The sequence below is a fragment of the Penaeus japonicus genome, unplaced genomic scaffold, assembly GCF_977035675.1.
Source record: "Penaeus japonicus unplaced genomic scaffold, GWHDUDI00000001_assembly GWHDUDI00000006, whole genome shotgun sequence".
NCBI classification, from domain to species: domain Eukaryota; kingdom Metazoa; phylum Arthropoda; class Malacostraca; order Decapoda; family Penaeidae; genus Penaeus; species Penaeus japonicus.
Genome location: NW_028234408.1, coordinates 36,169,647 through 36,189,646, shown reverse-complemented (window position 1 = coordinate 36,189,646; position 20,000 = coordinate 36,169,647). Strand labels below are relative to the sequence as shown.

The 20,000-nt window shown below is 39.1% G+C and overlaps 3 protein-coding genes across 8 annotated transcripts in view; 1 reads left to right on the top strand and 2 right to left on the bottom strand.

Annotated features, from left to right (window-relative positions):
- CRIF (growth arrest and DNA damage-inducible proteins-interacting protein CRIF) overlaps nucleotides 1-3,490 on the bottom strand; it is a 4,756-nt gene extending 1,266 nt beyond the window's left edge. The window contains exons 1-2 of the mRNA XM_043034103.2: nucleotides 3,263-3,490; nucleotides 1,584-1,816 (exon numbers count right to left, since the gene is read on the bottom strand). Of these exons, the coding sequence (XP_042890037.2) occupies nucleotides 1,584-1,816; nucleotides 3,263-3,463 (434 nt within the window). The 5' untranslated portion in view covers nucleotides 3,464-3,490. The remainder of the gene's footprint in view (nucleotides 1-1,583; nucleotides 1,817-3,262) is intronic.
- The window catches only part of alphaCOP (coatomer subunit alpha), a 67,999-nt gene that overhangs the window by 14,801 nt on the left and 33,198 nt on the right, over nucleotides 1-20,000 (top strand). For 2 of the 6 annotated variants that reach the window (XM_086537927.1, XM_086537924.1), the window contains exons 1-2: nucleotides 3,737-3,875; nucleotides 6,744-6,849. In XM_086537927.1, coding sequence (XP_086394053.1) covers nucleotides 6,770-6,849 — 80 coding nt within the window. In that variant the 5' untranslated portion in view covers nucleotides 3,737-3,875; nucleotides 6,744-6,769. Of the gene's footprint in view, nucleotides 1-3,736; nucleotides 3,876-6,743; nucleotides 6,850-20,000 lie in introns of those variants that run through there. The other 4 variants (XM_086537929.1, XM_086537926.1, XM_086537928.1 and 1 more) reach the window with 3 other exon arrangements.
- The window catches only part of LOC122262731 (uncharacterized), a 4,107-nt gene continuing 701 nt past the window's right edge, over nucleotides 16,595-20,000 (bottom strand). The window contains exon 2 of the mRNA XM_043030846.2: nucleotides 16,595-17,626. Coding sequence (XP_042886780.2) covers nucleotides 17,243-17,626 — 384 coding nt within the window. The 3' untranslated portion in view covers nucleotides 16,595-17,242. The remainder of the gene's footprint in view (nucleotides 17,627-20,000) is intronic.

The window sequence follows — 20,000 nt, the reverse complement described above, 5'->3', positions numbered from 1 at the left end:
CTCCCATGACAGAAAGTACTTTGGTGAGACCAGTACCTATTGCACTAATAGTGTCGTTCAGCACAAGGATGGGGACACACCAATAATACCCTACTCTGCCATCAGTGGAACAAGGTAATCAGGGCTGGTCAACTCAACAGCCAATACTGTCTCTCTTTATGCTGATGTCCATACCCAAAGGCTGGTGGAATCTTCACTTATAAACAAGATGCCTAATTACACCCTGGACAGTGTTTTTTCTCCTTTGGACAATCTCCTTGCTTTCCACATTCTTTGACTGTTGCTATATGTCAGTTACCTTTCACATTAACAACCCAACCCTTCCACTTGATCTGAACTGCCCTGCATTCACTTCTGTTAGCTTGTCTTACATGTCTGTCTTAGGCTGTGTCCCCGCTGGTAACAAACATGCACAAACAGGTAAGTGTCGGTGGTAGCTTGTTTGTTTGTCTCTCATGAATGAATAAGTTTTTTTTATAAGTAAATTGAGTTGTCTTATTCTTTATGAATTATTTTACATAAATTAATCTCTTGAGGATAGGTGGCAAAGCATTTTTTACCATATGTGAGACATGTAAGGTGATACTGCCAATTAGGGTGTTTTGCCAAGTAGCACTAGGAGTGAGTAGGAGTGTATATAGTTGGAAATAGCTTTAATATGCTTTATTACAAAAAATGGAAGTTTTCATAAATTTTTGGTATTGATGTTACACTGATTGTGCAGTAAATATTCCTCCTTTATAGAGACTAAAAGACTAAATTTCAAGAGTAATTTGACTAAACAGTCATAGTCATACCATTACCCACTGTAAGTCTTAAAACAAGATGAAGCAAAAAACTGAAGACTTTCAGTACTCTTATGTATAAACTAGCAGGAGCTGGGCAGAAAAATGTATTAAAGGGCAAAGCATGAGCCTTCCTCATTCCACTGACCCTATGGAATGGCAGCACCACATCAATTACATAGGCCTGTCCGCAAGGGATCAAAAACCTGAATTGGAAGGTTCAAGCAGAAAAAAGGAAGTTATTGTCTCTTCCTATATTATACTACATTAATATATTGGCTACAGAGTTATAAAACTACCTGATTTTGGTCACTCCCTGTGTGTGAGGAATCTAGCCTTATACTTTGTTGCTTCTCTTTTACCATATTTATATTCCTTCCCCTCTTCACCTATTTATACCTAAAGATGAAATGGGGATTTCATAATACTTGTCTCACCTTTCAATAAAGCTTTTTAGTGTATAGAAAGTGTGATTTTTAAAAATTCACCAACAATAAATATCATATAGTTATACAATTATTATTATTACTGTTTAGTAATATCACTAATTACAATTATGAGTACTAGTGCTACAACTACTAATGCTGATTAGAGTAATTACAAAAGAAATTTACTTGATGAAATATTAAGGGAATGAGATGATGACACTAATAGTAATAATTATAATAATCAAATATGATGCTGATAACTATTAATAATGGTAATAACAACAATGACAACAAAACTAATAATAATTATAATGATAATAATTTAAATCCCAATTAAAAGCAATTAATAAATAAAAGTCCAAAAACCTACCTCTTTTTAATTTTGTCCTCTTCTGCCTTTTTCAGCCTTTTTGCTTCACTGATCATCTCATGCACACTAAGAGGATAAGCAAGACTTTCCCATTCCTTTGCAAGTTCCATCTCTTCTTTGCTTGGCCATGCTTTGGCTGGATCAATGCCACTGGATGTACCATATTGGCCATAAAGCTTTCGTTGATAAGACATTGGAAGCACTTGTTCTTCATCCTCTGTCAGCTGCCTTGGCTAAAATAAAAAATTCACTTAGGTATTCAAAACTTGAAAATAACAGCATTTGTTTATAGCAAATGGTATAACATTAACAATATAATGGTATACATTGTACAATGGTAAATGATATACTGATGCAAATCATTCCTCCTATTACCAATAATTACACACTAATAATTAATAATTAATACACAATAATTACCAATATTACACACTCTAGTGTTTATTTAAGAAACTGACTTAGTTTGCATATACCATCAAATATGTATATAAAGAGCACTAATCAAAGAATCTTAATGTTATTATGAATGGCTTACCCACTGGGGTAAATTTTCCGAATAACGCCGCGTCGCTAAATACCACAAAAGTGGTATTGATGGATTCATCTCAACCTCTACTATTTATATATAGTGAAATTAATGAGCGCTTGCACCCCTGAAGCCCACAATCTGGGTCCTGATAGTAGGGGAGGGCATGAAGTAGATCAGGGAAATTGCGGGGTAAAATATGAATTCCGGCCATATTTCGTATGCAAAATCTTAACCAATTACCTACCTACCTAACTTTGCTTAGGTTTGAAGTTTACCCTAGCCAAGGGGGGGCTTTGCCCCTCCCTGGAGCCCCCCTTTTTAAGGCACTTTGTGCTACTTCGGTATCACGAAAACCTTAACCCAACTACCTACCTCACTTTCCCTAGTTTTGAAGTCAGCCTTTGCGAAGAGGGAGCTATGCCCCCCTGTGGATCTCCCCTATTCAGGGCACTTCGTGATACTTATGATGCGTAATTAGTCCTGTAGATGAAAATGCCGCGACACGGATAACCCTCACACTGCGGCATGATGACAGCAACTGAGTCTTCGTCTCATATATTCCTCAGGATAGGAAACTAGGACCGATGATGACGCGACCACTCAATAGAGGGCACTATAATTATACTGTAAATAATGGGGAATATTGCGCCATCTGTTGAGAGAACATAACAGCACATGTGGGGGTTTCCAGTCCACAGCTTGCTACTATCCGTAACACAGCCATGTTTGAATTTCAGGGCGAGGATGGTGGATTCGGGATATCTTGCCCAAGGTATGTTGCACGAAGTGCCCTAAAAAGGGGGGGTCCAGGGGGGGGCGAAGCCCCCCTTTGGCTAGGGATTAATTCAAAACTAGGCAAAGTTAGGTAGGTCATTGGGTTAAGATTTTGCAAGCGAAATATGCCCCAAAGTAAAAGAGACCCAGATTGTAGGTTGAGAGGAATCCATCGATCGTTATTCGGAAAATTTACCCCCACTGGAGATGAAAAAGAAAAGCAAGAGCAAAATATTTGAAATTAAATTGGCAGTTACAGACATCTGTACCAGAGTGAATAGGCTAACTTTCCTTCCTCAAATGATTTTGCCAATTATATATGGTGATACTTTAAAACACTTGAAAAAGTATTTATTTGAAAATATTTAACCCTTACGATTTTATGGAGCTTCTTGTAATGCACTGGACTTAATCTAGACTTGTTCCTTTTTCGTTCTATAAGTTCCACTTCATCAGTCTCTGGTAGTTCATTGTCTGCTGCTATAGTCTGCTGACACTGAGGCCACCTTGCAGTTGCAATACCTCGATTTTTACTTGCAAGAGAGAAAAGGTTCCGGCACATCATCCTGGAGGCCATCGTGAGAGTTGTTTATGGGGCGACGGCTCTAAAAAAATATTAGTGAGGAAGCTCATTATATGAAGATTTCTTTTCTTTGTGTTCCTTTCATACGATCCAGTATTTAAGACATATGAGAGATATTAAGAAGACTGAATTATTTCAGCTATACTATATTTTGCGTCCGTTCTCCTTAAAGAATAACATTCTTTTCCATACGTTCATATTTTATACATAGATGCAATGTATGTGAGCCATTACTACTAATGAACAATAACATTAATATTTTAGAGACAAAAATATCGCACAAAATCATATATTAAACCAAAGATATTATCCGAGGTTTGATAACAGTGTATCGTCCACGTCATAAGGATCGTGTCGGCAAGTCAGTCCTTTCCTCTCCAGTTTTTCGTGTTTTTCCCCGAGAAAGGTGGGGTTTCATAGGATTTATCGGTGTTTCCATGTTACTCATTATTGTCTGTATGGATGCTGATAGTATAGATATTGTGGTCGATTGTAGTTTTGTTTATTTTAGCAGTAAAGTGTAACGTGGAAGTGTCAAAGTGATCCGGGATTGAAGTGTCATTTTGGTGTTGATGAGCTGGCAAGTAAATAGTGGATAAATACTCCAATTCTGCAATTAATTTCGCTCTGCACTGGCAGCGATTGGTATGGGGAATATGTCTGTGGGTATTTTAATGCGCTGACAACATTAGGAAGGGAAAAATAAGAAAGATATACTTAAATTTAGACTTGTACGAAGAGTATGATCCCCCAAAACTATTCCTCCGATAAATACTAAGGTAGAACAGTTTTCTGGTAGATATTTAATTTAGTGATGAATGTTTTGAAGACACCTGCTGTAGCTTTCAAAACGGAATGTCCTTGTAATAATATTGGCCGTCTTCTATCCGAAGCCGCTTGAACCTTGTTTTGATGGGAGACCCATAGCCTGAATTCCGACCCCATAGTGGTGCAATGTCAAGAGAGTGCTGCAGTCTCCATTCTGTGCACTCTAGCTAAGGACATTAAGCCTCCCTCATGTGGATTCATCCATGTTGAAGAATTTGCTGTGTGCACCGAATAACTTTGCTGCACAGTTGAAGATTAAAGATGCGCATTTGCAATTTCTCGCATTTTGAAGTGTATCTAATCACACATTTTTGGTGCGTGACTGCCAATCTGGCAAGGTAACTGTAAATGTGCATAGGCACTCCAGATTGTCAAGATGAAAGACCACAGAGTTTTTTCAAAGAAATATAATATTTTTGTATCCAAATCTGTCGATAATTACCAAAAGCACAATAGGATGGCCGAAATCCTAGAAGGACAAAGGGTTTACACTTACACCTTTTGTTCCTCTCAACAATTAGCTACCTCACTTCGTAATCCTATGAGAAGAGACTGCATACAGTATACAATTGTGTAGACAATTGATATATGTCGACCAAGCCTCATGAGGAGAAAGTTGTTGTATGCAGCATGTGATTTCATTTAAATTCATAAAATTAGCTACAGCTGTCAAGTTAGTAGAAGTGGTGCACCAATGCCATTCCAAAAATAAGAATATAAGATTGATGCTGCAAATGGTATGTTAAGTAAAGAAAAGTGTTTAAAGGGAATTTGACATGACATTCCTCTTAACCCACTCACGCCGGATGACGTGCTGACACGTTTCGTGGTTTTCGCGTCAGACGCCGCCGACGAGATACCTGGCCAAGGCCGGCCTGAGCTTTAGGAGGCGGGCAGCAAGGCTGCGGCTCAGCGCCGCCGAGAATCTCGATCGGCCGTGCGAATGATGTGCGAAAAAAAACCGGCAAAGCCGAGCGGAAGCGCGCGTGAATGGGGCGTCCGTGAATGGGGTTAAAGTGCAATATCAATATAGAGGCAGTTGCACTTATATTTTTCAAATTTTCATCTTCGGTGCAGAACTAGGAAACTTTCTAACCTGGGTATTCATGGCATGGAGGCAACACTGGTAGAAATGCAGGTGTCTTTGAAACATTCTCCAAATTCATTATCCTGAATGAAAAGAACGCTGAGGTCTTGTATGTGGATGACACTCTGAAGAGTGCAATGTGTAATGGTTAACATGTGTGCACATCAATGGTATACTTACTCAAAATTCTTGAATTAAAGCTTCTAAGAATTATTTTTTAAGTCCTCAGATGAATATTGATAATATTTCATGCAACTATCACATTTTGATTTTATTTATACAGAATGTCATATCCAAACCTACTTTACTAATGGTTATTATTTACCCTTCTGCTGTGTGCATTTTCCATGGGAACACATAATTTCCCCCCTGCAATTTTATGTTTAAAATACAGTCTAGATATTCCTTCAGTTGTGTAACTAACGCATCATACAAAATACTAATTAGTATCACTTTGTTAATATATTGTATATGGACTCCTATATCTTGTTATAAACCTAGAAAATACTATAAAACAGAGGCCGAATATCTTATAGTGTTTCTTGTCATGTGTGTGCAGATTCCATATTGCTTATGGTAAATTTTACTTTGACTTTTTCTAAAGTATTTTGAAATAAAAGAATCTGAAATAGTTTTGAGACACTTACTTTACTGAAAAGAACTGAAAAGCGTATCAGCTAATTTTTCAGGGGGAAAAAGCTTTTAATTCATTTTTATTATGGAGTAGATATTGAATGTATTTTTTCCTTTTCTTTTCTTTTCTTTTTAATAACTCTGCAAATTAGAGCCTGAACAAACTGACTTGCCATTTGAACAGGATATTGATGATGTTGCAGGCATTGGTCAAATATAACAGGGATGGGGGAATGTTTTATCTGTGATCCTGGCTATACAGACTTGCATAATGAGCATTTTCCCTTAAAACCATCACAGAAGAAAGGTTTAGGCTGACTTTAGAAGGCTGTACCTCTGAAATGAGTTTGATGATCATCATATTTTACAACTATGACCAAACTTCAAGAATGAACAGTTTTGGAAGTCATTTCATTTACATGGTGTGTCTGTCCTTTAGGCCTAAGTTGGGTTGTCATGTGTGTCATGAAGCCTGCTGGTAATGGGTTATAAACTGATTTATAGGTTTTTGTGTTTAACTCTACACATATTAGATTTTTTTAAATTGATTTTTAAGGCGAAATTAATCTTTGTAAATTTGTATGATTTTATTGCATTTATTATATTTTTCTTTCATTCGTAATAATGATTTCTGATGGATTTGCACGAGAATGTATTAGAATATTCTAATTAGAAAAGATGAACATGTCTTACTTTATTTATTAATCCATACATCCTATTTTTCAGTAACTGGTACACTGGATGAATGAAAAATGCTAACCAAGTTTGAAACAAAAAGTGCGAGAGTCAAGGGACTCTCCTTCCACTCAAAGCGGCCATGGGTTCTTGCCAGGTAAGATTACATACATACATCTTTAAGCTGTAATTCTCCAGAGGTTTGTCAACTGGTACTTTCTTCTATTCTTATATTGCTTTTACCTTCTCAAGCTTATATCTTGTATACTTTTGGTATGTAGTTTTGCTCAGTATTTGAAATGTATTGAAATTTACAGAAATCCTCTCAGAGATGGTGTTGGGGTTATTATATTTTTTCTAATTTTAAGCTTGTAGAGAAACACTTGGGATATAAAACATTTTGTTATCGGTATTGATATTATCATTAGTATTATTATTATTTATTTATTTTTAGCATAGCCTGAGCTTTTGCTCACTCTCCTTGTATTAACCCATTTGCACCGGATGACGTACTGACACATTTCGTTGTTTATGCGTCAGACGCCAGCGACGAGATATTTGGCCAAAGCCGGCGCTCGGGGTGAGCGAACAGACAGCCCAGGCTCATGGCTAGTGCATTAGGCCCATGCGTTCAAAAATCACGGCATTGTGATCATTTCAGAGCTGGAATCGCCCTGGCATGAATGGGTTAAAGTTCCCCCCCACCTACACTAACACACATCTAACATGATTACACCATACTTGTTAGATTTTGAAGTCATTTGCTTTAAAGATGCCTCAAGTTTTACAGAAATCATTGTAGTTGTAATGATGTTCCCTGTTTTGTGGTATTATTTTGTTATATTTTCACATTGACCTTTCACACTCACATTGACAATAAACCTCGTAGTAGGTAGTATTACATGTAACATTGTTATATGTACTAAGCTGTCCCCTAATGTACTTTTAGATTCCTTTACATTGAGATATTGTGGCTAACTACCTCGTGCCTGATGCTGAGACAAATGGTATCACACTCACCATGTATATAGCAGTGGCATGTCCATATCATTGTCCTGAATGCATTTGAAATGGTATGGAATCAGGCACTAACATTTATAGCCAGGGAGTGTAGTAGAGGTAGCTACCACCCCAAGTAACTACCAGGTTTAACTAGTTTAGGGCATGGAATTTTTGCTCTTTACATCATCTACCACTAATGTTGAAGAAATCGAAATGACTGAAAGTGGATGTAGCAACCGTCTCGGAGGTGGCATAATAAGTAAAGGTGGCTTCACCATCTACAGGTCAGGCTGTAGCAATGGTCACCGTCTCTCTGTACCAGCCTTTGATAGAGAGGCATCTCCAGGTGATGAGCCTATTATGATATTGAGACTGAATCTCTCCTTTTGTTTCTTGTATCTCATGTCCAACTTGTTCTTAGTAATTTCAATGCAGATCTGGCATTGAGCTGGCTACGAGCTGTCTGTCAGTCTCCATGGCTTGGGAGACTGCAAGTCTCTTTCTCTGAGACATTACAAGGTCACAGAAACTGGTTTCCAAATTTCCATTTCCTGGTATCACAGATACACAATACATCAAGAAGATCAACCACATTCTTATCAGCACTTATTGGTGGATCCTCCAGAACTGTAGGGTTTATCAGAGTGTAAAAAAATGTCATGGCTACCTTTCAGGTCCACTTCAAAGCCCCCCATCCATTCAGTGACAGTCAAAGGATGTTCCACTTAGACTGAAGGAGGAGGAGTGTGCTTGAGTTTTTCATGACTATCTCTAATCATTTCACAGCACTTGACAACCTGACTTAACCCATTGCAGACAGGAAAAGATTTGCTTGCCCAGTCCCCAGGACGGCCACATGCCACCTGTGTAGCACCCCAGATGGGTTTTCTTTCAGCGTGAGGATACTTCATACAACATATCGCGACCTTTCAGACTCTCCTCCTTTTGCTTGTTGTTCTAGTGCTATAATTGTGTTTCTTTTTTTTTGTGTGTGTTTTACTGTACTGTGAGATATATATATATATATATATATATATATATATATATATATATATATATATATATATATATATATATATATATATATATATATATATATGTGCCATATGACAGGCTTTATCAATGTTGTAATAGTCTAAAATTGTAGTATAGGGTCCAAATCAGCTCATTATATGCTGTATATGTGCAATACAGTTAAACCATTCACGCCGGGGCAATTCCGGCTCTGAATGGTCAGAATGCTGGGCTTTTCAAACGCATAAGCCTAACACTTCTGGATTCTCAGGTGCACTAGCTGCGACTCTGGGCACTGGCCTTAACCAGATATCTCGCCGCCAGTGTCTGATGCAATAACCACGAAACGTGTCAGCACGTCATCCAGTACAAATGGGTTAAACAAAATATATACAATGAAAAAAATGTTGTGCAGGCCTGCACGGTAGAAGTACAACACTGAGAAGTGGAAATAAAACAATAAAAACGAATAGAACATGACGTGCAATAAAAAGCGAAAAGATTGTATGGGGGGGGGGGTCAAAGTGCAAGTTTATTTTTTTCATATTCATGTATTTTCATAAACAAATTTGAAAGAAATAACCATCCACAGTCAAGTTTTGATGAGATGGGGAAGAGGAAGTAAACCTGTGAGTGCCACAGCAAAGACAGCCAGACTGGCACAGAGGCACAGTGTAGACTGGACATGGTCTGGGTCATCTTCCTCTTCTCACTCTGCTTGTATATCCTACATTGCCAGTAGTTTAGAGCTCTCTGAAGCTAGGGCTTGCTTCTGTGAATGGGTACCATTTTTTCCTGCAGGTGCTAGGAGAGAGTGGTGCCATCTATGTTTGGGATTCTAGACAACCTATTTTGCTAAATATTATGGCAGTTATAGTGATTATAATTGCAATGGTCATCATCAGTCACTAAATAGAGTTATTACTCATAGTATGATAAAGAAACGGAGATCCACTCTCCCCCAATGTCAAAAATGCTGTGAAGACTATCGTTATGTTTGTCATGGTGCCCACCGTCAGGCCAAGGCTTCTGCGTCACTTATGTCACAACACCTGTCTGCAATGGGTTAAATGGGAAAAGATGCAGCCCAAGGCTACTTGTAACTATCCAAAAGTAAGGCAGATCTTCATCTCACAGGAGACACTAGGGTCCACGTATGCATGTTAGATGGCTCAACTGACTAGAATCAGTTTTGCATCAATCCCTGGTGTGTAGGACTTGACACTGCTAAGGAGGGACAAGGAATAGCGTATCAGAAAGTCAAAGACCATTTTGTAATAAATGTTCTACACACCAAGTCTTGGGAAAGCTGAACTCAAGACACCTCTACACATACAACTGCAATTTACTTAACCCTCTCTGGACGGGTGGTACAATACGGTACTGCTCATTCAAGAGCCCGGTTGCCGGGTGGCACTATATGGTGGCAGTCATTTAATTGATTTAGGCCTAAGCGTTCGAAAGCCCCGGCATTGTGACATGCAAGGCTGGAATGCCCCCGTCATGAGTGGGTTAATATATGAACATTAGGCTGAATAGTTTGAGCAGCTGTTTCAGTTTGAGGCACTGAAAGCAAGCATGGAAATGGGTGATGTAATTCCTGTGCCTGATCCCTCCATTAGTGAGGAATCTCCTACCCTGGCTGAAGTTTGAGAGACCTCCAAACTGAAGGGTGGTAAAAGAGTGGATATTTGTAGCATCCCATTTAAACTGCTGAACTATGGTATGTGCATTGTATGCTATCCTGGCTACCATCTTTCAGTTTAGAACCATTCCCCTGGACTTGAGGGATGTGGATTGAAAGGATGGCAACAATCATTGAGGTAATATACTGCTCATTATACTAGGCAAATTATTTGCTCACATCTTTCAAAGAGTCACCAGAGACTAGAGCAATCTACATTCTGTTGGAAAATCCACAGTAGACTGTCTTTGTGTTTTGAAAGCACAATTGCTAGTTTGGTTGTGGGCTGGCATTTGACTCTGGGAGATTAGAGAAAAAAAAAGCTTATCAGAGTTGCATGTGACAGCACTAGTGCCACTTACGTGGCACCCCAGATGGGTTTTATTTCAGAGCAAGGGCATTGCACTCAATGTATTGTGACCTTTATCTGTCTCTGTCATTAACTTATGATACTAGAGCCATATTTGTGTTCATGATTTTTTTGTGATTTACTATCTTGTAAAATCTATGTGTCATCTGACAGTGTTTATCAATGTTTTAGTAGATTAAAATTGTAGTATTGGGTTCATATCAGCTCAAGTATTACAATTTTATGGAAAGACTAAAAGGAACTTAATTTTTTTTTTCATGTGGAGGTACTTGTGTAAATATGAAAGAGGTAACCATCTGTAATGAAAATGAATGAAGAGATGGAGAAGGAGACATTTGCTTATGGCTGAAAGTGCCACAGCAGCTATATTGGCATGGGCATATTGCAGATGTGGCACATAGTTGGGATCACCTTCCTTGTCTCATTCTGCCTTCACATTCTGCATTGCTGGTACTCTAGAGCCAAAGGTTGCTGTGTCATGGATTTCTGATGATAGTGCTTTGTAGAGACTGGATGGGTGCTCTTCAAGACTTCCTCTCCTGCTGGTGCTTGGAGAGTGTTTGGGATTCTAAATTAAACCTATTTTGGTGATTATGACAGAGTAATCATAATCATAATTGGCATCATAAGTCACTAAATAGTTATTACTCATTGTGTAATCTAGGAACGCAGAGATCCACTCTCCCCTAGAGTCAAATATGCCGTGGCACCTCTTGTCTACTACGTGATACAACCTGTCATCAGGCTAAAAATTCAGCATACATGTCATGATACCCATATGCAAGTATATAAAACTTCTCAAAGGTCAAAAATTAGGAAGTCAGCTATGACAGGACTGAATAAGCACAGTGCCACTGACATTGCAACTGATGCAGTTGCTCTCTCTCTCTGTAGGGTTGGGGACCAAAGTAATTTTTCTTGGAAATTATATGCTTTATATTGTTTGAAAAAATTAACATTAGATAGAATGAAAAAATTGCATTTCTAGTTTCTCATACCTATCGCTTCATTTTGTTGAAATATTAATGTCCTTTTATCTTTAGATGAAAGGACATGTATCAACAGGTTCTTGCCCAAAGATTTAGAAAAAAAATGTTTTTCATATTACTGTCATTTTGTGTTCCTAGATATTGGATCATGTGCACATTCATGATCACTGAAATGCACCATTTGTGTCTCTGTTTTCAAACTCCTTTTGGATTTCAGATAATAAAATCAATTGGTGTGCAATGCATGAAAAATGTAATATTAGGAATTATGGCAGACAAATTGAATATAATTAATGGTCAGATCAGAGAAATGAATGGAATGGCTGGTACTACCAGGATAACAAGTTAGCAGCATTTAACCCATTGGTCGCGGTATTAAAAAAAGGTCTGTGCAGTAGGATGGCTGTTTTACATGTCTGGCATGGTGCCATCCGCGTCTATGACCGACTCTGCCTTTGCAGCAAATCCTGCCATCCATTGCTAATGAATTAATTTGTTTATAGCTGGCAAAATACATTTTATATGCTGTAAAGAATATATTCTGATCATTACTTTTGAAGGGGAACTTAGAAATATGAAAATGTTATCTGCCACAGGTAGATAGTGCTATGATGAATAACTTCTTAAATAAATTTCATTTTAATCCATTGATACCAGGACTGCATGCATGCACTGTCCATTATAACTTTGTTCTGTTTTTATTATTTTAGTTTAGTTTTACATGTAGATGGCTCCATAAGTGCTAGGGCACTCGTTTACTAGGCCTACCTGACCTAACTAGTTTATCCCATTCCTTGAATTTTTAGGAGCAGAAGTTTTTATTTTCATTACCATTATTATACATTGTTATAAATGCTATAGTAATAACAATAATTACATAATGGTAAGTTTAACCCACTCACGACGGGGGCATTCCAGCCTTGCATGTCACAATGCCGGGGCTTTCGAACGCTTAGGCCTAAATCAATTAAATTGCTGGCACCATATTGTACCGCCCGGCCACCAGGCTTTTAAATGAGCGGTACAGTAGTGTACCACCCGTCCAGAGAGGGTTAATTATGACAATGATAGTAATAGAAATAAGGAAAGAGGTGAACTGGTGAGGTCTGATAGGCCAGTTTCCAGCATCAACAGGTCAACACACTTTGAAAATAACCTAAAATCCACAGTGTGTAGCTTAGATGCAATAATTGTTTTTTGCAAAGTAGTCACTGTCCATCTTGCATAATGCAAATTCCCAGTGTAGGTTTGTGGTTGAGATTCATTGGATTTGCATTTGCCTTGTTTTCTCTCTCTCTTTTGTGTGTGTGTGTGTGTATGTGTATGTGTATGTGTGTGTGTGTGTGTGTGTGTGTGTGCGCGCGCGCTAAGTTTATATTTGGCTTACTAATCCTCTGCTTTTCCCTCCAGCTCCTCTGCCCTCTTCCTCCTGCTCTTCTGTCTTCCCTTCCTGATTCTCTGTTTACCCCCTCCTAATTCTATGCTTTTCCCTCCTGATTCTCTGATCTCCCCCTTTTTTCCTCCTCCTACAGTCTTTGCCTGCTCTTCTGTTTTTCCCTCCTCCTCCTCTGCCTTGTCTTGTTCATCTGCCTTATCCTCTTGCCTTTTGCCTCATCTTCCTCTCTTTCCTTCCTACTATTACTCTTTTCTCCTTCTCTTTCTCCTCCTCCTCTCCCTTCCACTCCTCCTCCTCTTCCTCCCATTCCTCTCCTCTTCGTCCTCCTCCTCTTTCTATTCTTCTACTTCCTCCTCCTCTTCCTTTCCTTCTACTTCCTCCTCCTCTTCCTTTCCTTCTTCCTCCTCCTCTTCCTCTTCTTCCTCATCCACCTCTTTTCCTCCTCATCCTCCACCACCACCTCAGTTATTTCTTCCTCCTCCTCTTCTTTCTCTTCTTCCTCCTCCTCTTCCTTTTCTTCTTCCTCCTCCTCCTCTTCCTTTTCTTCTTCCTCCTCCTCCTCTTCCTTTTCTTCTTCCTCCTCCTCCTCTTCCTTTTCTTTTTCCTCCTCCTCCTCTTCCTTTTCTTCTTCCTCCTCCTCCTCTTCCTTTTCTTCTTCCTCCTCCTCCTCTTCCTTTTCTTCTTCCTCCTCCTCCTCTTCCTTTTCTTCTTCCTCCTCTTCCTCTTTTTTCCTTTCCTCCCTCTTCCTTTTCTTCTTCCTCCTCCTCCCTTCCTTTTCTTCTTCCTCCTCCTCCTCCTCTTCCTTTTCTTCTTCCTCCTCCTCCTCTTCCTTTTCTTCTTCCTCCTCCTCCTCTTCCTTTTCTTCTTCCTCCTCCTCTTCCTTTTCTTCTTCTCCTCCTCTTCCTTTTCTTCTTCCTCCTCCTCCTCTTCCTTTTCTTCTTCCTCCTCCTACTCCTTTTCTTTTTCCTCCTCCTCCTCCTTCTCCTTTTCCTCCTCTTCCTCCTAGTCTTCTTCCTCTTCCTCCTCCTCCTCCTCCTTTTCTTCTTCCTCCTCCTCCTCCTTTTCTTCTTCCTCCTCCTCCTCTTCCTTTTCTTCTTCCTCCTCCTCCTCTTCCTTTTCTTCTTCCTCCTCCTCCTCTTCCTTTTCTTCTTCCTCCTCCTCCTCTTCCTTTTCTTCTTCCTCCTCCTCCTCTTCCTTTTCTTCTTCCTCCTCCTCTTCCTTTTCTTCTTCTTCCTCCTCCTCTTCCTTTTCTTCTTTCTCCTCTTCCTTTTCTTCTTCTCCTCCTCCTTCCTTTCTTCTTTCTCCTCCTTTTCCTCCTCCTCTTCCCTCTCTTCTTTCTCTTCCTCCTCCTCCTCTTCCTTCTTCTTCCCCTCCTCCTCTTCCTTGCTTCTCCTCCTCCTCCTCTTTCCTTCTCTCCTCCTTCTTCCTCTTCTTCTTCCTCCTCCTCCTCTTCCTTTTCTTCTTCCTTTTCTTCTTCCTCCTCCACCACCCACCACCACCACCACCACCACCACCACCCACCTCCTCTACCTCTTTCTCTTCTCCCTCCTCCACCACCACCTCTTTCTCTTCTCCCTCCTCCTCCACCACCCCTTTCTCTTCCTCCTCCTCCACCTCTTTCTCTTCCTCCTCCTCCACCTCTTTCTCTTCCTCCTCCTCCACTTCTTTCTCTTCCTCTTCCTCTTCCTCCTCCTCCACCTCTTCCTCTTCCTCTTCCTCCTCCACCTCCACCTCTTCCTCCTCCTCCACCTCCACCTCTTCCTCTTCCTCCTCCTCCACCTCTTTCTCTTCCTCTTCCTCCTCCTCCACCTCTTTCTCTTCCTCTTCCTCCTCCTCCACCTCTTTCTCTTCCTCCTCCTTCTCCTCCTCCTCCTCCTCCACCTCTTTCTCTTCCTCCTCCACCTCTTTCTCTTCCTCCTCCTCCTCTTTCTCTTCCTCCTCCTCCTCTTTCTCTTTCTCTTCCTCCTCCACCTCTTTCTCTTTCTCTTCCTCCTCCTCCTCCTCTTTCTCTTCCTCCTCCTCCTCCTCCTCCTCCTCTTTCTCTTTCTCTTCCTCCTCCACCTCTTTCTCTTTCTCTTCCTCTTCCTCCTCCACCTCTTTCTCTTCCTCTTCCTCTTCCTCCTCCACCTCTTTCTCTTCCTCTTCCTCCTCCACCTCTTTCTCTTCCTCCTCCTCCTCCACCTCTTTCTCTTCCTCCTCCACCTCTTTCTCTTCCTCCTCCTCCTCCTCCTCCTCCTCCTCCTCCTCCTCCTCCTCCTACACCACCACCACCACCACCTCTTTCTCTTCCTCGTCCATCTCTTTTCCTTCTCCTCATTCTCTTATCTCTCCTTCTTCTTCTTCTTCTTCTTCTTCTTCTTCTTCTTCTTCCTTTTCTTCTTCTTCTTCTTCCTTTTCTTCTTCTTCTTCTTCCTTTTCTTCTTCTTCTTCCTTTTCTTCTTATTTTCTTCCTCCTCATCCTTTTCTGCCTCCCTCTTCTAATCATCCACACTTTTTCCTCATCGTTTTCCTTTTCATTTTCCACCCTTTTTCTTTTGTTTGCACACTTCAGGAAAAACTTATTACTGTATTTTCACACCAAAAAAATTTCACTTTATCATTCAATGTGTTCTCTCTGTTGTTAATGACTTTTTGACCTTTTCATATAAAGACTCCTCACAGTCCTTGTTCTTGCGGACAGAACAGTTACTCTGTGAACTTTAGTTGATAAAGTTTCTTTTTCCAGTAATATTTTCATAAGTTGTATTTAGGAGAGGTCAGGTTTAAGCTCAAGTTTTGTGTATTTAGTTTTGTTTTGTCTGAGTTTAATGGTAACTGAATGGTGTCCTAAAACACATCTGTTTCATATGGGAGTAGCCTCTTTGTTGTATGTAAGATATATCTGTGATAGGAAGTAATTGTGAAATTGTGAGAGGTCACGAGGGAGAATTACCTGTAACTTTTGTTAAATGACATTTTTATGTTTATTCATATTGCTTGCACACAAGTCTAAACTCCAGAAGCTGTTTTGGTTTAAATGCATTTTCTTGTACAAATATTTTGTTTAATATGAAGGGCTGCTGTTGTCTTTTACTTAATCATTAGAATATTTTGGTTAAGGTAACCTTTTGATTTTTTTTCTCTTTTTGTTTGTGGTCAATAAAAGAATATTCTGTTTAACTATTCTTTTAAAGATAGTGTTGATGTAATCTCTTGTTTGTTAAATTTGGTGTACATGATTCCTGATGCTTCTTTTGTGACACATTTACATTGCAACTTCTTTCCTCATTTATAGTTATTTTTTAAAATTAATATTTCAGTATGTTGTCTTGCATTTCTTATCCTTCTTTAGGTGATGATGTCATCTCTAACCTTAGGAATCTGCAGAAGTAGCCAGTTTCATTTGTGAATCCGCTAGGGATGAACCATTGTTTTGCTGAAGCAAGGAAAGAGAAATGAAATTGGACAAATATTTAACATAATATATTAAAAAACAAACCATACAGGTTACAAAGTGGCAAATGGTAAAGTGCTGGATGTAGATCCTGGGAACATTATTCAATTTGCTCATTATTTTAACATTCAGGTCACAAATGTTTGTAGAAGAGTTTTGTTGAAAATAAATGCCATGATAATTGTTTGGTTTAGACAAAATACTAAAGAAAAAATATAGAATGATTTCAGAGATTTAGTTTTGTTTTGTTTTCAGATGAATCTGGAAGGGAAATTTAAAGTTATTTTTTGTGAAAGTTTACAAGTAAAAGAAATGGACTTATTCTTTACTTAAAAGTAATTTCACTGATTTCATGGTCTTGATATATTCAGCCACTTCAGAAGTAAGTTGGTGAACTATTGGGATCTCCATTAATTGATAATTGAAAATTATGATCAGCAGAATAAAGTAATCATATGCAACAATGTTTCAAACATATCTAGGTAATTTAGCAAAAAATGCAATCCAAAACAAAGAAGTTTGAACTGATTTAACTTGACATTTTTTGTATCTGTTGGCATTACTCTTTACAGTTACATTTTTTAGTGTATTGTTCATGCATTGTATTTGGAATCTCCATTCACCACATTTACTGGCAGTATATCCAGCAATTGTTTCTTTGTCTATTGTGGGAATTGACGGCCATTCTGAATAGGTGCTTCTTCAGCCTGGTTATTTGAAACTCTCAACCTGCGCCGAGCAGCTCCTCCGGGGCGACGGCGACGGCCTGATTGCTTGTTGGCTTTGGTTGTTGATTCAGTTGTGGAAGGGGGAGTATCGGCTTGAGGAGTTGGTGTTGTTGTGGTGGTTGTGGTGGTTGTTGCAGGGGCTGAGGCAGTGGCTGGGACGCTTGTGGGGCCGTCATTCTTCCTGGCATCAATCTTTTTCTTGAGTTCTGCCTTTAGGGAGGGATTTTCTCTGAGGAGATCATCTATGGAGATGGTACGAATGTCAAGTCCATTTCCTAGCGTTACTGCAACACTGCATACCACCAGTGTGAGCAAAAGCTGTAAAAATATTTTTTTGTGTTAGTTTTGCTTTGCTTAGAAATGCTGTTATTGCTGAAGTAGACAACATTTGATTGTAGAAAACAGTATATTATAGATTTAATCTATTTATCTTGATAAAATGATTTGGAGAGGCACCATTATTTTTAGCTGCCTCATAAGTATCTAATTCATATGAATTGGTAGATTAGACTTCCAGTGAAAACTATAAGTCATATTGGTAGTGAAACAAACTCAACAACAGTTATGCCATCACATTCATTGTCTTCAATATCTACACACACACATATATATAAATATAATATATATTTATATATATATATATATATATATATATATATGTACATATACATACACATTTATATATGTACACATATATACACATAAACATATACATATACATAAACATGTACATATACATATATACACCTAAACATATACACATACACATAGACATACACACATACATATACACATACATATATGTATATATGTGTGTGTGTGTATATGTATGTATATATATATATATACATATATATATATATATATACATATATATACATATATATATACATATATATATATATATATATATATATATATATATATATATATATATATATATATATATATATATACATATATCTATACATATATATATACATATATATATATATATATATATATATACATATATATACATAGATATATAGATATACCTTTACCTTTACATATACTGTATATGCGTGCACTAGATTCATACAGAGAGATAGCCAAATATATTTTCTCGACGATCATATCACGTTATCTGTTTTTCCACGCATTGGCTACCAGCTATTAGATGCATTGTGATGAATTACAATTTTTGCAATGAACCAATTGCCCTAGTTAAAACACTTGCCTTGCGCTCTTTTTTTCAAATGCCAGTATCCAGATGATGATCACTCCATGTTACTCAGAATGTAGTGAAAGTAGGTTGTCGAAGGTAAAGTGGCTTATTTGACACTACCTAGTTTTTGGTTGAGCTGGGTTCTGGTTTCGGGGAAAAACGGTGATGGGGAGGGGTGGGGGTGGGGGGGGGACTCGCCAGATGGTTGAGGCGGGGTGGAGGGGGGCAGCGACGGAACCGGAATTTCGTGTCAGGGAGGATCAGGGTATTGGGTGAGCGGGGAGGGGAGGGGTGCAGTTAGTAGGTTAGGACATGGCAGGGGCTGCGTGTAGTTAGGAAGGACATACAAAGAGCAGTAGGTAGAGATAAAGTGCAGATAGATATGTGTTGGGGGGGGGGGCGTGTAGATCCCGAGTGGATGGAAGGAAGGCTAAGACCGATGAGTGGGGGGGATAGAAACTGATTGATACGTAAATATGGAGACAGGAATTAAGCAGACGATTGTTTACTTTAGCCTTGTTTCTCCAGCGTCGGTGGGAACATGACAAACACCGTGTGATTTGGAATACGCCGATGACTTATGATGTGGATATTGTATTTCAATCTGGAAAACACGAATGGCCGTAGAAAAAGAGTTAATGGGGGTTAATGGAGATGAACTGATAAGTTCATGTCGGGAGACCGTAATGGGTGGGATGAGGGAGGTGTGTGTGTGTTGGGGGTGGGGGGTGCTGGGTCATACTCACTTTCACTGTTGCACCAGAGTGGTCGACTCACTGGACTAGCTTCATCCCCGCCCCCTCCCTCCTCCCCTTTTCCCTTTCCCCTCACCCCCTTCCCTGTAGGTAAGAAACTGGATATTATCAGAATTCAGGCTTTTGAAATCCCGGTTCGGCACGATCCTTATTGAAGGACGAGAACAATACATTCCACATCATTGTTACTGCATATCCGATGAAATAGCGATTGCACTGAGTTGAAAGGGGGAATGGCCGCAATAAGAAACAACGTAAAAGAGAACGACAGAACCGTCGATGAAATGCGAGCGAACGCAACGAAATTCCAAGGTTGTGTCGCGCACGCACCGACTTCACACAAAGGTCCGCAGATCACGTCTGTAACGGGATTATTTTTTACACGAGCGCACAGTTTTTTTTTAATTTAGCATATGTCAATATAAGCATTTTCTATAAACGTTATTCCATAAGATTATAACTATGAAACGAAAGTGAAAGGAGTCGACACTGACAAAAGAACATAGCCAATTTCGGGGAAACGTGTACTTCTTTTAACATTGCTGGGTGATTTATTGGTGAAGTGGCAGCTGCAAAATAAATGGTAGACATGTTATAATAGCAATATAAGAGTAAATATGTTTTGTTTCGGTGGTAGTTATTACAGGTGTTGATAACGAATCTTTGTTTAATCGTTCATAAAAAAGTTTTAGAACTGTCGAAGTAAAGGGGCGCTGAACTTTTGAATGTG